The sequence below is a fragment of the Erinaceus europaeus genome, chromosome 15 (genome assembly GCF_950295315.1).
Source record: "Erinaceus europaeus chromosome 15, mEriEur2.1, whole genome shotgun sequence".
In the NCBI taxonomy this organism is placed as follows: Eukaryota; Metazoa; Chordata; class Mammalia; order Eulipotyphla; family Erinaceidae; genus Erinaceus; species Erinaceus europaeus.
The window spans coordinates 20,170,037-20,185,651 of record NC_080176.1 but is presented as its reverse complement, the minus strand read 5'-3'; the positions used below and the strand labels follow the sequence as shown (position 1 = coordinate 20,185,651).

The 15,615-nt window shown below is 43.7% G+C and overlaps 1 protein-coding gene across 2 annotated transcripts in view; it reads right to left on the bottom strand.

Moving 5' to 3' along the window:
• Window positions 1–15,615, bottom strand: part of NIPSNAP2 (nipsnap homolog 2) — a 38,148-nt gene that overhangs the window by 10,538 nt on the left and 11,995 nt on the right. The window contains exons 2-7 of one of the 2 annotated variants that reach the window (XM_060173141.1): window positions 12,983–13,122; window positions 12,853–12,898; window positions 9,344–9,438; window positions 8,921–8,991; window positions 5,953–6,093; window positions 4,726–4,757 (exon numbers count right to left, since the gene is read on the bottom strand). In XM_060173141.1, the coding sequence (XP_060029124.1) occupies window positions 4,726–4,757; window positions 5,953–6,093; window positions 8,921–8,991; window positions 9,344–9,438; window positions 12,853–12,898; window positions 12,983–13,122 (525 nt within the window). The remainder of the gene's footprint in view (window positions 1–4,725; window positions 4,758–5,952; window positions 6,094–8,920; window positions 8,992–9,343; window positions 9,439–12,852; window positions 12,899–12,982; window positions 13,123–15,615) is intronic. The other variant, XM_060173142.1, reaches the window with a different exon arrangement.

The window sequence follows — 15,615 nt, the reverse complement described above, 5'->3', positions numbered from 1 at the left end:
TCCAGAGACAGACGGCTCGGTTCTCAAACAAGCGGCCATTTTTTCCCTTTTATTTTATTTGATAGGACAGCAAAATGTGAGAGGAGAGGGAAGACAGAGAGGGAGAGAGAGAGATACCTGTAGACCTGCTTCACTGCTTGTGGAGAGTCCTCCCTCCAGGTGGGAAGCGGGAGGGGGAGGGAGTCAGGGGCAGGAGGGGATGGAGGGGTGAATCGAACCCGGGTCCTTGCACATGGTGATGTGTGTGCTTAAGCGGGTGTGCCACTGCCCAGCCTCCAAGGACACCACACGGCACATACCTTTCACTCGTTATTTTTTATATTTATTTATTTATTTATTTATTCCCTGTAACAATTCCCTTGTTGTTTTATTGTTGTAGTTATTATTGTTGTTGTTACTGATGTCGTTGTTGTTGGATATAATAGAGAGAAATGGAGAGAGGAGGGGAAGACAGAGAAGGGGAGAGAAAGACAGACACCTGCCGACCTACTTCACCGCCTGTGAAGCGACTCCCCTGCAGGTGGGGAGCCGGGGGGGCTCAAACCGGATCCTTCCGCCGGTTCTTGCGCTTTGCATCACATGTGCTTAACCCGCTGCGCTACCCCCCGACTCCCCTTTCACTCATTTTTTTCTCAGGTTGGTGCTTCCAAGATTTATCCATGTGTAGGTCTGTTTACTTTAACCACAGTGTAAGACTCTAATGCGCGAACAGACTGTACTCCATCCCCTTCTAGCATTTCACTGACTCACAATTCTGGCAACTAAGGTTGACCTTTTTTCCTTCCTATGGAGCCACTTGCTTCAGCATTTACCAACTACACAGGGTAAGCCGAGTCTCACAGATCACTATCTGGGAGTTGCAAAGTTGTAAACCATTCGGTGTGACAGGTGTCTAATGGAGGCGTGGGAGTGACGTGAAGGCGCCAAGGCTGGATACCATCAGAAAGGGCGTGTGTGGGATACTTATGCCAACCTCAACTGTGTGGGTCATCTTAACCGATATCCTCAGTTTGAATCATCTTTGGACCTGGGGTCTAGATTCTCTTTGGCGAGGCATGCCACTAGCAGTTTTTTCCAAGATTTATTTTACTTGATTTTAGACAGAGACAGAGAGGCAGACAGTGAGGCACAGAGGTGGGAAGAGAGAGGGAGAGGGAGAGAGGGAGGGAGAGGGAGAGAGACCACAGCACTGAGCCTCCTTCAGTGTGGTGGGTGGGGGCTGGCCCCAAACTTGGACAGTGCCCATGGCAAAGCCCCACACTGTCCAAGTGAGCTATTACACTGGCTCCAGCTTCTGTTACACACCACAAAATGCATAGACTTGTGCAACCGTCACCACAATCCAATTGTGTTAGAAACAAAACAAACAAAACCAAACAAAAACACACCAAACCCTGTGTTCTCACCCCTAGTTCCACTACTAACCTTTTGTTCTATTCTGGATTTCTCTCTGTCTCTATCCAAAAGAAGTAAGATCTAAGAGCACTATCAGAGTTGTTTTGATGGCCCATCCAATTTTTATTCTATTTCATTGTTGTTGATGGTGCTGTACTGCTCTGATACTGACTTTCTCAGACAGAAGGACAGAGAGGGAAGGAGCAAGGGAGGAATGGGTATCACAGGACTGAAACTCCCCCAGGAGGACATCAGGCTCAAACCTTGCAGGGAGCTGCAGGGAGGGCAGAGCCCTTCCCAGGGCTGCTATCTCACAAGCACTGAAAAAGTTTCCAAATGTGACCGTTATCATGTGATTACACTTTTTATTTATTTTTTGTGATTACACTTTTTGTCAGTGAGCTGTATGATTTTGCTGTTATATCTTGTGATTCTTTGATACAAAAGATTTTTCTCCTGGGAGTCAGGCAGTAGTGCAGCAGGATAAATGCAGGTGGTACAAAGCACAAGGACCGGTGTAAGGATCCCAGTTCAAGCCCCCAGCTCCCCACCTGCAAGGGAATCCCTTCACAGGCGGTGAAGCAGGTCTGCAGGTGTCTATCTTTCTCTCCCCTTCTCTGTCTTCCCCTCCTCTCTCCATATCTCTCTGTTCTATCCAACAACGATGACAACAATAATAACTACAACAATAAAACAACAAGGACAAAAGGAATAAATAAATAAATATTAAAAAAAGATTTTTCTCCTACCTTTTCTTCTAAAAGTTTGATATTTTAGGTCTACAATTCATTCTTGGGTCAATTTTGTACTTAATTTAGAGGTGGGGCCCAAGCCAATCCTTTCACAAGGGCATTCAGTTGTTTTGGTAAACCTTGCCTCTCAGAAATTGCCACAGTGTGGTTCTCAAAAGGTGAATTCTGTAGATATGCAACATTTTTCCTTTCTGATTTTCATTTTTTTAATTTTATTTTTTAAAATATTTTTTCTATTTAGTTTCCTTTTTGTTGCTCTTATTTTTTATTGTTGTAGTTTTTATTGCTGTTGTTGTTGTCGTTCGTTGTTGGACAGGACAGAGAGAAATGGAGAGAGGAGGGGAAGACAGAGGGGGCAGAGAAAGACAGACACCTGCAGACCTGCTTCACCACCTGTGAAGCGACTCCCCTGCAGGTGGGGAGCCGGGGGCTCGAACCCAGATCCTTAGGCTGGTCCTTGCACTTTGTGTCACCTGCGCTTAACCTGCTACGCTACCGCCCGACTCCCTCATTTAAAAAATTATATTTATTTATTTATTGGATAGGGCCAGCCAGAAATCAAGAGGGAAGGGGATGACAGGGAGCGAGACAGAGAGAGATGTTAACAACACTGCTTCGCCACTCGCAAAGCTTTCCCCTTGCAGGTGGGACTTGGAGGCTTGAACCCGGGTCCCTGTGCACTGTAATGTGTGCTCAACCAGGTGCACTGCCACCCTGGTCCCTCTGGACCTTCAATTCTATCTCATGATCTACCTGCCTACCTTTATGCCATTTTCATTATTCCAGCCTTAGAGTCAAATTGAAATTGAGAAGTTTGAACCAACACATCGGTTTGGATGGAAAATGCTACTTAAACTAAAAAGAGAAAAGCAACAATGGTACTGCTCTGTCTGGGTCATGGCAGTCACATTTCAGAATAGGTATTATCTCAGAGGCATACGAAATAACCTCAAACAGTAACTGGGGAAAGAGGTCAACACTGAACTCAAACACTGAACTTCCAAACTGAGGTTCCCAGTTTGACATCCGGCACCACATGTATCTGAATGATGCTCTGGCTTCTCAGTCTCTGCTTCATGTGAAATGACTCTCTCCCTTCCCTTCCTCTCATATGTGACAAAATTAAAAAATACATATTAAAAAAAGAATACATTCAAACATCAGTAAGGCTTTGTTAAAAAAAAAAAAGTTATTGTTTTTTAATCACGAAAATATTTATGGATGGACTGGTATGTTGTCCGGGATTTACTTATAAGCAAGGTGAGTAGGGGAATTATACCCGAGTACTGTGCAGCATATGCTGCTGATTAATGAAGGTAAATAGCGGACAGAAAAGAGGTGGAGGGCTGGGGAGATGGTAATGGAGCTTAGGGCTCCAAGCTTCCAAGGCCCCAGGTTCAATCCCCAGAACCACCACAAACCAGAGCTGGGCACTGGTCTGGTGAAAAACAAACACACAAAACAAAACAAACAAAAAGAGGAGTGGGGGGGAAAAAAAGGAGGTGAAGAAGAGATATACTCTTCTGTTTCATGTGTGTTTGAAAATTTTCACAGTAAAAAGATCAAACAAGGGGCTGGGTGGTAGTGCAGAGGGTTAAGGTCACATGGCTTGAAGCCCACGGTCCGGTGTAAGGATCCTGGTTCCAGCCCCCGGCTCCCCACCTGCAGGGGAAAGCCTCACAAGTGGTGACACAGGGCTGCAGGTGTCTCTCTGTCTCTTTTCCTCTCTATTTCCCCTTTCTCTCTTGACTTCTAGTTGTCTCTATCCAATAAATAGAGATAAAAGTAATAAAAAAATTTAAAAAATCAAACAAAATAATATCCTAGTATCAAATCATGGATGAAGTCATCCTTAGATTTCTTTTTATTTATTTATCTTTTGCCTCCAGGGTTATTGCTGGGGCTCAGTGTCTGCACCACAAATCCACTACTCCTGTAAACAATTTTTTCCCCTTTTGTTGCCCTTGTTGTTTATCGTTCCTGTTATCACTATTGTTAGTAGTATTGTTGTTATTGTTGGATAGGACAGAGAGAAATGGAGAGAGGAGGTGAAGACAGAGAGGGGGAGAGAAAGATAGACACCTGCAGACCTGCTTCACCGCCTGTGAAGCGACCCCTCTGCAGGTGGGGAGCCGGGGGAGGGGGGGCTCGAATCACGATCCTTAGACTGGCCCTTGTGCTTCGCTTCACGCCACGTGCACTTCACACCATGGATGCTTAACTAACACAAGGGCCTATAAATACTCTATTAGCATGGTTTACAGTTGGTCTGGGAAGGGGCAGAGTGGTGGAGCATTAGGGCTTGCCGACAGGATGTCCTGAGTTTGATCCCTGGAACCTACATGTGCCAGGACGATGCTTCAGTTCGCTTCATTATTAATAAGAAGACATGCAGCTGGGAAACAGATCAACTGGTAGAGTTTATAACTCACAGATCCGAAGCCCCTGGTTCAATTCCCAGTGTGGCAGGACCCAGAATGGTGCTCTGCTTTCACGCTCTCATGTGAAACTCTCTACCTTAGATGACATTTCTTTTTTTAAAAAAAAAGACAAACTCACCATTTGGTAATATACTTACCAGTAATTGCCCCATTCAATCATAGTTCCTGGCTGGAAAGAGATACAGATTTTTATTCGCTAGTTCTTTTGTGAAGAAATATGGAAATAGCAGTACAAAAATTTCAAATGACAAAACTTCTTATACTGTGAGATGAAACAACAAAAATGTAACAAAATGATGTTACCTATACCTAGTCCATAGTGGGCATCATCTTTATTTATTTATTTTTTTGTTGCCCTTGTTGCTTTATTGCTGTAGTTATTATTGTTGTTGTTACTGATGTCATCACTGTTGGATAGGACAGAGAGAAATGGAGAGAGGAGGGGAAGACAGAGTGGGGGAGAGAAAGATAGACACCTGCAGACCTGCTTCACCGCCTGTGAAGTGACTCCCCTGCAGGTGGGGAGCCGGGGGCTCGAACTGGGATCCTTAGGCCAGTCCTTGCGCTTTGCGCCACCTGCACTTAACCCACTTACCGCCCGGCTCCCTAACGAGTATCATCTTATGCTTTCACGTAAGGAGACAATGTATTTTATTTTACTTCTTTATTGCTATTGGTTTATGGTGGAGCTGGGGATTCAACATGGGACCTCAGAGTCTCGGGCATGAGTGTCTTTTGCAGAACCATTGTACTATCTCCTCAGCCCTTTATTTTAGGATAGAGACCTAGAGAAATTGAAAGGGAAAGGAGAGGCTGGGAGGGAGGGGGAAAGCTTCACAGGTGGTGAAGCAGTGCTGCAGGTGTCTCTCTGTCTCCCTCTTCCCTCTTGATTCCTGTCTTCGTCCAATAAGTACATAAATAAAATACATAAAGTACATAAATAAAAATACATATGTATAAGTACATAAATTAAAAAAATAATTCTTTCACTCCTGCAGTGCTGAACGATTTGCTTAATAGTCAGACACTTATCAGCTGTGCTAGCTGAATTACAGGAGGTGTTATATATCAGGCCTGGCCTTGTATTTTAGGGTCATTCCTCTTAGAAACAGAAATACCAGGAGGCAAAAAATACCAAAGAGTAAACATTACATGGGAGATTATAAAAAATAAAAAAATATAGCAGAAGAAAAAGAATGAGAAAGATAAAGGAATAAAAGAGCTGGGTAAGGGAGAAAAAAAATGTCCAGTAAGATCTAATGCCAAACACCACAGAACACTCAAGTTTTGGTGCAATGTTAGAGGATAGTCACACGTCTTCACAGAAGGAGGAGAAGACAATGATCTCACATTTCAGTACTTACTCGCAGTTGGTAAGACCTGAGTTCGTATATATTAGGTCCTGAACGTGGGACAGGTTCGTTCCAGAAACTGAACTCCAATAGCAGCTGATTCTTCCTGGAGAGAAGCATGTCGCTTCTTGCCTTACGGAATTCCAAAAATTCCTTTTGGGGGGGGGGGAAGTTCATGGAACCTTTTATCATCTACATATTAACTCACTCTAGTAACATTTATGTTCCTACTATGAAATACCACATTTGGGATGGGGGAGACAGCATAATGGTTATGCAAGAAGATTTTCATGCCTGAGGCTTCAAAGTCCCAGGTTTAATCTCCAGCCCACCAGAAGCCAGAACTGAGCCAGTGGTCTGGTAAAATAAATAAATAAAGTAAAATTCACATTCCCTCTACAGCAGAATAAATTTCATAAACAAGGTCACAGTTGGTGTAAGACAATGATAGTAAGCCTCGTATTGAACTGGTATAATTTCTTCTTTTTTTTTTTTTTTCCAAGTGTCCTGGGACCTGGGCTCAAGCCCCGCAGGACCTGGGTTCAAGCATCGCGGAACTTGGCTTCAAGCCTCATGGGACCTGGATCAACTCTCTCAGGACCCCGAGGTCGCTGGCTTTACCACCCTCCATTGGAATAAGCAGTAAAACCTGTGGCCAGAAGCCAGCTAGACAAGGGCCTGGGTCTAAGACACGCATCAGTGGAATTTGAAGAAGAAAAACCTGTGGCCAGAGGCCAAAAGGATTTATTCCATAAGTGTTAGAGAGTTGGCCTAGCTAAATTAATATATTCTAAACACCAGACACTCAATATGCCTTAGGAAGACAAAACAGTGGTCTGAGAGTAATTTGTGCAAATCACCTGTTAAAATCCACTGTGCAAAAAGCCACATTACACAGAATGCTTAGAAACAACCAGATGGGGGGCCGGGCAGTAGCACAGTGAGTTAAGCACACTTAGTGTAAAGCGCAAGGACCGGCATAAGGATCCCGGTTTGAGCCCCCGGCTCCCCACCTGCAGGGGAGTCGCTTCACAAGCAGTGAAGCAGGTCTCCAGGTGTCTGTCTTTCTCTCCCCCTCTGTCTTCCCCTCCTCTCTCCATTTCTCTCTGTCCTAGCCGATAACTGGTATGATTTCTATTAGATTCTCTTTCTCTTCTTTCAGACAGACTAAAAGGCTGAGAGACTGCAGTGGGAGCCTAAGCCTGAAACTGGGTCACGCACAAGGCAAAGCAGCACAGTACCCAAGCGAGCTGTTGTGCTGGTCCTTTCAGTCTCAAAAGTATTCATGCTCAATGTGACTATATTCCCCACATTTCTGGATTCTCCTGACATAGTTTGACAGCATAATAAGAAAAGGTGATGTGAAGACTAGAAAACATCAGAAAACTCAAAAGCCATTTTTAATTTGGATCGGGAGTTTACACAAAGGATGTTCTTTTCTCATCATCTAGTATCAAAATTCCCTTAACTTGTGCCAAATAGTGAAGGGAATGAAAGAAAAGCCCAAGGTAGTGAACACGTGGCTGGAGGGGTTGGTTCTTTAAAATGACTCTCATGCTCGAGGTCCTGAGTTCCCAGGTTCAATCCCCAGCACCACCATAAGCCAGAGCTGAGCAGTGGCTGGCAATTCCTGAAATAGACGTTAGGTAATCTGGGGCTCACTGTGTCTGCCATGCTGACTTAGCAGTTTCATAAGTACCGTAAATTTGCTAAGTTTTGCAGTACCAGTATCAGTTTTAAACTGTAACTGACTTTTACAGTAAGAATATATAGTGGTGGGTCCAGTGGTGGCACACCTGGTTGAGTGCACATATTACAGTGCGCAAGGTCCCTGGTTCAAGCCCCTGGTCCCCACCTGCAGGGGGAAAGTTTCACGAATGGTGAAGTGGGGCTGCAGGTGTCTCTCTGTCTCTCTCCCTTTTTTATGTCTTCTCCCCCCCAACTTCTCTGTCCCTACCCAATAATAAAAGAAACAAAAGAATATATATATATATACATATATAGTTTGTTTTTAATATTTTATTTTATTACTTATTGGCTAGAGACAGAAAGAAATAGAGAGGGAAGGGGGAGACAGAGACACCTGCCGCTCTGCTTCAGGGCTTATGAAGCTGCCTCCTGCAGGTGGGGACCAGAGGCTTGAACCTGGGTCCTTGTGCATAGTAACATATACACTCAACTGGTGCACCATTACCAGGCCCCAAGAAGTGTTACTTTTTAAAAGCTTTATTTTTATCATTTATTAGCATGAGATGCCTGGGGTTCAAACTTGGGACTTTATACTTCTTTTTTCCCTTTCTTCTCCAGAGTCACTGCTGGGGCTTGGTGCTGGCACTATGAATCTACCACTCCTGGTTGCCATTCTCCCCTTTCATTCAATCGGAAAGAGAGAAACTGTGAGGGGGATTCAAAGAGAGGGAGAGAGAAATATAAGACACCAGTAGACCTGTTTCACCGCTAGTGAAGCATCCACTGAGCAGGTGGGGAGTGGAGGCTTGAACCCGGTTCCTTGCTTGTATCCTCAAGCACAGTACTATATATGCTTAACCGGTTGTATCACTGCCAGGACCCCAGACTTTATGCTTTTAAGTCCACTGATCTACTCATTGTACCAGAAAAAGATGAACATTTTCACAAGATGCCAGCTGACTTCTTTATGCTTAAACACAAACTGCAAGGGCCCAAACAATTTATTTTACTAGAAAACAACTTATTAGTAAACCTAGTTGATAGAGAAGTTATTTAATTCTGGATGCAGTTCAACCATGTCATTAGTCTGGATAGGTCAACATTGTTCAAAATCATTAGCTGGGCTGGGGAGACAACATGACGGTTCTGCAAAGTGACTCTTACGCCTAAAGCTCTGAGTTCCCAGGTTTAATCCCCAGCACCACCAGAAACCACAGTTGAGCAGGGCTCTGGTACAAAAAACAAATAAGCAAGCAAGCAAACAAACCCCACAACTTCTCAAAATCATTACCTGATTTTCTCTGAGTTTATTCATGACCTCTGTGAGGGCTGGATAGCCTCCTTCATACCTCCAGAGGTGAACTGAAATAACGATAAAAATGAGAGAAAAGATCACACACTTAGTTTATCAAACCCGGACCATATACATGGCCTAGGCAGGCACAACACCATTAATGTAACATAAAACTACAACGTGTTGTATGTTGGCCTGAGTTATTCCACAGAGTTTCAATAATAGAGCCACACATTATAAGAACAACAGAAAATGTAGAGTTTCAATGAATTACTGAAGAAATTGCCTTAGCCATAAAACTAAACTGATGTTTGGAAAACTCTAATTATAAAAAACAAGCATTACATTAAAAACAGCCCAAGCTGTCACAGTAAAGGTTTATGGGAACCAATGCTTATTCCAGAAACTTCTATTTCCTACCAGCTTGATCCTGCTCGCCATACCACGTGTTCCAGGTCCCCACCAAAGTACAGGGGTACTGCTTATTTTCGTGAATCTTTGGTAACACCTCTTGACTTAAAGAGAAGAAAGAGTAGCACTGGTTAAACAGCTGAAAACACTTTACCAGGTGGATAGCACGATCAATGACAAGTAAAAGGCCATCTGCTGTTTTCTGACACGTACATCGGGATATACTGAAGATGGAGGGGCACCAGATGGTGGCGCACCTGGTTAAGCGCTCACACTACAGTGCATAAGGACCCAGGTTCAAGCCCCTGGTCCCCACCTGCAGGGGGAAAGCTTCATGAGTGGTGAAGCAGGGCTGCAGGTGTCTCTCTGTCTCTCTCCCTCCCTCTCCCCTTCCAATTTCTCTCTGTCTCTATCCAGTAATAAATAAATAAAAAGATTAAAGAAAAAGGAAGAAACAATCAGTCCTTAAAAAAAAAAAAAAAAAGGGAAAAAGGAAAATGACATTCGGAATTAACCCACTGGTGGGAATGTCTTATATTGCAGCAGCCCACTTGTCAGGAGCCCAGGTTTCTGATACGCTACCTACAGCAAGTGAAAGCAATTCAATTCTAGTGGTGACAAGACAAAGAAGAGTCAAAGGTCCCAAGATTCCAGGAGCTAAATTTAACATTTCAGAAAACAAAACAAAAGACCCAAGTACTTTAGAAATGGTGATGTTTATAAAAGCTATGCTCTAAAGCTGGTTCCTAAGATAGAAAGAAGAGCGACAAGTAAAAAAAAAAAAAAAAGGTAGGGGAGAAAGTAATTTTGAAGATGGGGAGACAGAGGAAGTGGTATGAGGAGGCAGTTGTAACAGGGACAGAGAGACAAGATGGCTTTTCGTGAAAGGGAAAGACAGAGGACAACGCAGTAGAAGCAACTCAACCCAATTCCCAAAAGGCATCAGGGTGGTGCAAGTCACAACTCAAGACACAACATGAAGCATAAGTTAGGTTCCACTCCGTTTAACCAGCTGCGGGGACCTGAGCTGTCCTGTGTAACCCCTCACCAAACAGACCACCCGGTTCCTCCCCCCTAATAGCATGGGAATGAGTGACTGAGCCAAGATGGTCCACGGCAGTGGATTAATTTAGCAAAGGTGTCAGAGCTTGGCTTCATGAAGACCTTCCCATAATCTGAATTCGACCACACATGGCAGAAGAGTTAAGTGTGTCAGGAGAAAAGGCTGAACTCCACTCACTGTGAAACAAAAAAAAAGTTCTGATGGAAAACTACCATATAGACTTGACAGTGGATGTAAAGGGATGTCAAAGGTCACAAATGGTGCCTGTTTAAAATATTTGCTAACACTGAGTGATATTAAGCTAACGCTCATAGTCAGATACAGGCGTCCCAGGACTGAGTATGCATGAATAGCTCACAGAGAAAAATCTCTTAAAACTTATGTATCTTCATGATGCAGTCTGAGGACGACACAGTGGCTACTTTTTTGAAGTGTGGCACTGACTTTTGCAGTTAATTCTAACGCCAAATATGCCTGACACATAACCCCAGAGGATTCGGAAATAACATGAGATTGATGGGTATCAGGGTTGAGAGGAGATGGCTGTTAGGAGGATGAAAATGGGTTTGTTTCCTTTTTATGACGAGACATGAGCATCGAGCAGACCAGCCTGCATGTGAGCTGATGTGGGAGAAGGCCTGTACCAGAGACCCAGGCAGGTAGGGCCTAGGAAGGGGCTAGGTTCTGATAGGGGTAGTCTAGGCTTTTCATCAAAACAAAGTCATTTAGGGGACATGTAATCAATCCTCTTTGTTGGGGGGGGGGGGCAACCTGGCTCCTGGCAGCCCTGGCCTTACCTGGGAGGCTGTAAGGTAGGTAGTACTTGTACCCAGAACTGGAGGGGGTGGGCAGAGCCTCATTATTAGGACCCCTAAAAATCAGGCAGGAGTTAAGTCTTTATGTACTGGAAACAGGTTGGTGCTGAAAGTTTCAGAGAAAAGAAAAAAAAAATGATGAATGAGAAACTCAAGCAGATCAATTTGACAAACTTTTGGATTGTCAGGCGGAGCAAAGGTAGCAGGCAGAGTTTCAAACCCAGAAAGATGATCAGGCCAGTAGGCTACAGGGAAATGGGGCTGGAGAGGGAGATGGGAAGAGGAAACAAGCCAAGAGAATCCAAATGCCTATCAAATGCATGGTCCCTCATGACTGACTCATCACAAAGAACTAAGGAAAGGATCCCATGAAAACATGCCGACACACGGAAGTTGGAAGAAGGAGGTGATGCTCTATGTTGAGTCTGAAGGGAGAGGAAGACATTCAAAAGGGGAGAAAGCGATAAAAAAAAAAAAGAGAGAATCCACGGAAAACACCATCTGTTTTGTTTTAAGGCATTTTTTTTAAACATGGAGAAATATGCTAAGAAATCTATGTTGAAGCTACATTCTGCAGACTGCCTACAGAAACAAAACAACAAAAAAGAGTTTTCTTCTAAAAATGATGCCGCCTCTGGTAGCAATGCAGTTTACTTCCGCACAAAAGTCGCAGAGATTAAAGGGTGAAAGACCTTAAAGATGGTAACTTTCATAGCTCGTCACTAAAGTAATACTGCTTTTCATTGAGAAATGATGTACTTAATTCTCTGGTTAAAGATGACTATCTCTCTCTCTCTTTTTTTTTCCTCCAGTGTTATCTCTGGGGCTCGGTGCCTGCACTGCTCCTGGAGGCTATTATTCCCCTTTTGTTGCCCTTGTTGTTTATTGTTGTTGCTGTTATTATTTTTGTTGTTGGATAGGACAGAGAAATGAAGAGAGAAGGGGAAGACAGGAGACAGGAGGGAGAGAAAGATAGACACCTGCAGACCTGCTTCACCGCCTGTGAAGCGACCCCCCCCCCCCCCCCGCAGGTGGTCGGGTGCTTGAACTGGGATCCTTAATGCCCGTCCTTGTGTTTCACATTATGTGCACTTAACCCGCTGCGCTACCGCCGCCCGCCCCAGCCTCTGCGACTATCTCATTTTATATGAGAGTCTGCTGAAGAAACCTGGATCCTGGAAGACTCGGGCAGAAATGGCAACTGGATTCAAATACAAGACTTTTTTCTTTCTTACTTAGGAATCTAAGCAGAAACAATGGAAGTCACAGAGATAGGAGTTCTAATTCCTAACACTTGAAGCTGTCCAGAGATGGAATGTATGTATTAAAGCACAGGTAGTCAGGGAAGTCTACAGAAAGAATTACACAAAGTACTACATGAAAAGATGGACTAGAGACAGCTTTGCAAGGCTCCTTTGAAACTTAAAAGCCCACTATAGTTCTGGAGCCTGACAACCTATATAATGGTTTATCTAAATGAGTTAAAGCAAACAAAAAACACCCTGCTAATCCCACACAAAGACTGCCTATGAACATTCAGTTTTAAGAAATAAGAATGAAAGCCCTCACTCTACTATCGATTGTTAGATGAGAAAGAAATATATAAAGAAATCATTTTCCCCTAAGTTAAGTATACGCACCAAATTTTGTTGTATGCGTCTAGGTACTCCGGTTTCACATTATGGACTGAAACAAAAGAAAATTCAATGATAAACTTATGAACAAAGGGGGAGGGAAGTCAGCTATGAAGACAGCAGCGCCGTCACTCACACTGTAATTTGTATAAACTGCTTGTTTCTTTCTTGGCGAGGAGATTAGAATGAGCATCTGTTCTTGGATCAACTTTTCGGACAAACAAGGATTTTAACCAGCTGTCTTCTCGAGGTCGGTTACTGGAAGATGACAATCTCCTATGGAACAAGAAATACAAAAACCATTTGGTATAAGGCAACCAGAGTAAAAGGCTCTGGGGTTGGGGGGAGGGTTCAGGTCCTGGAACAGGATGGCAGAGGAGGACCAATTAGGGTTGAATTGTTATGTGGAAAACTGAGAAATGTTACACATGTACAAACCACTGTATCTGATTATTAACTGTAAACCATTAATCCCCCCAATTAAAAAAAAATCTGAGTCTAATCAGTGGCACAAAGATTTCCATGTGTTTGATAGTGTTACTCAGTTCTCTGTGTGTATGTGTAATAAGTTAGTCAATATGTTAGGTAAATAGGCCTTGAACAACTATTCTAGGCACTGTTCTAGAACCTACAATATGGGGCCAGGCAGTGGCACACCTGGGTAAGGGCTCGTATTTTAGCACAAGGACCCAGGTTCAAGCCTCTGGTCTCCACCTGCAGGGGGAAAGCTTTGCGAGTGGTGAAGCAGGGCGGCAGGTGTCTCTTGGTCTCTCTCCCCCTTCCCTCTCAATTTCTGTCTCTGATAATAAATAAATAAAAATTTTTTAAAAAGGTTGTCTAATGCAATGTTAAAAAAAAACCGAAGCTACAATACCACACAAATATTTCCCTTTAAATTTTTTTTTATTATCTCTATTGATTTACTGGATAGAGACAGAAACCAAGAGGAAAGGGGTGACAAAGAGGGAGAGACAGAGAGACACCTGCAGATCTTCTCCACCGCTCGTGAAGCCTCACCTCTGCAAGTGGAGACCAGGTGCTTGATAACCCTGGAGGCAAAATAAAAATAAAAAAGCACATATTACCATGCACAAGGACCTGGGTTCAAGCCCCCACTCCTTACCTGCAGGGGAGAAGCTTCACAAGGAGTGGAGCAGGTCTGTAGAGGCCTATCTGTCTCTCTCTCCATTTTCTTAATAATTTTTATTATCTTTTTTTTTTAAAGAATTTTTTTTTTTTTTTTTTTTTTTTTTTACCAGAGCACTGCTCAGCTCTGGCTTATGGTGGTGCAGGGGATTAAACCTGGGACTTTGGAATCTCAGGCATGAAAGTCTCTTTGCATAACCATTATGCTATCTATCCCTGCCCAATAATTTTTATTATCTTTATTTATTGTAGAGACAGCCAGAAATCGAGAGGGTAGGGGGAGACAAGAGAGGGAGAGACAGAGAGACCAACCTGTAGCACTGCTTCACCACTGCAGGGCTTTCTCCTTGAAAAGTGAGGACTGGGGGTTTGAACCAGAGTCCTTGTGCACTGTCACATGTGTGCTCAACCAGGTGCGCCACCACCCAGCCCCTCTCTTTCCCTCCTCTCTCAACTTCTCTCTGTCCTCGCCGGGAGCAGAGGATTCAGTGATGCTGATGGAACCAAGTCCCGGCTATCACCCTGGTGGCAATGAAACAAAACAAACATCAAAAATCACCTTTAAATTCACCTTTGACTAAAAATTTCTAACTGGCACAAAAACTTATGAACGCGGGGGCCAGGGGAAAATTAGTGCACCTAGCTGAAGGTACGTGTTACCATGATCAAGACTCGGGTTCAAGCTCCAGGCCCACCTACAGGGGAGAACCTTCACGGGTGGTGAAGTAGGGCTGCAGGTAGCTCTCTCTCTCTCCTCCCTCTTCTCTTCCAGTATCTCTATCCAAAAATTCAATTAAATCAGAACTTAAGAATATAAACTCTAGGAGCCAGGTGGTGGTGCACCTAGTTGAGCGCACATGTTACAATGCACAAGGACCCAGGTTTGAGCCCCTGGTCCCCACCTGCAGAGGGAAAGCTTTGTGAGTGGTGAGGCAGTGCTACAGGGGTCTCTCTTTCTCCCTCCTTCTCGATTTGACTATTTCTATCCAATAAGAAAGTAGAGATTATAAAATAAAAAAGAATATAAACTCTATTAGCATTAGTAATGTGCTGATTTTTTAATCTTGTAACTGAATTTCTTTTTTTTTTAACATTTTAAAAATATTTATTCCCTTTTGTTGCACTGTTGTTTTATTGTTATAGTTATTGTTATTGATGTTGTTGGATAGGACAGAGAGAAATGGAGAGGAGGGGAAGACAGAGATGGGGAGAGAGAGACACACACCTGCAGACCTGCTTCACTGCTTGTGAAGCGACTCCCCTGCAGGTGGGGAGCCGGGGACTCGAACCGGGATCCTTATGCTGGACCTTGCACTTTGCACCACCTGTGCTTAACCCGCAGCGCTACTGCCCGACTCCCCTGAATTTCTATATACATGCTGCCAGAAAGGAGGATAAAGTTACTTGAACAAATGATTTTTTTTTTTCCTCCAGGGACTAGGTGCCTGCACTACAAGTCCACTGACTGCTTCTGGCGACCATCTTTTTTCCATTGTTGTTGTTATTGATGCCGTTGTTGTTGGATAGGACAGAAAGAAATGGAGAGAGGAGGGGAAGACAGAGAGGGGGAGAGAAAGAGAGATACCTGCAGAACTGCTTCACCGCCTGTGAAGGGACCCTCTG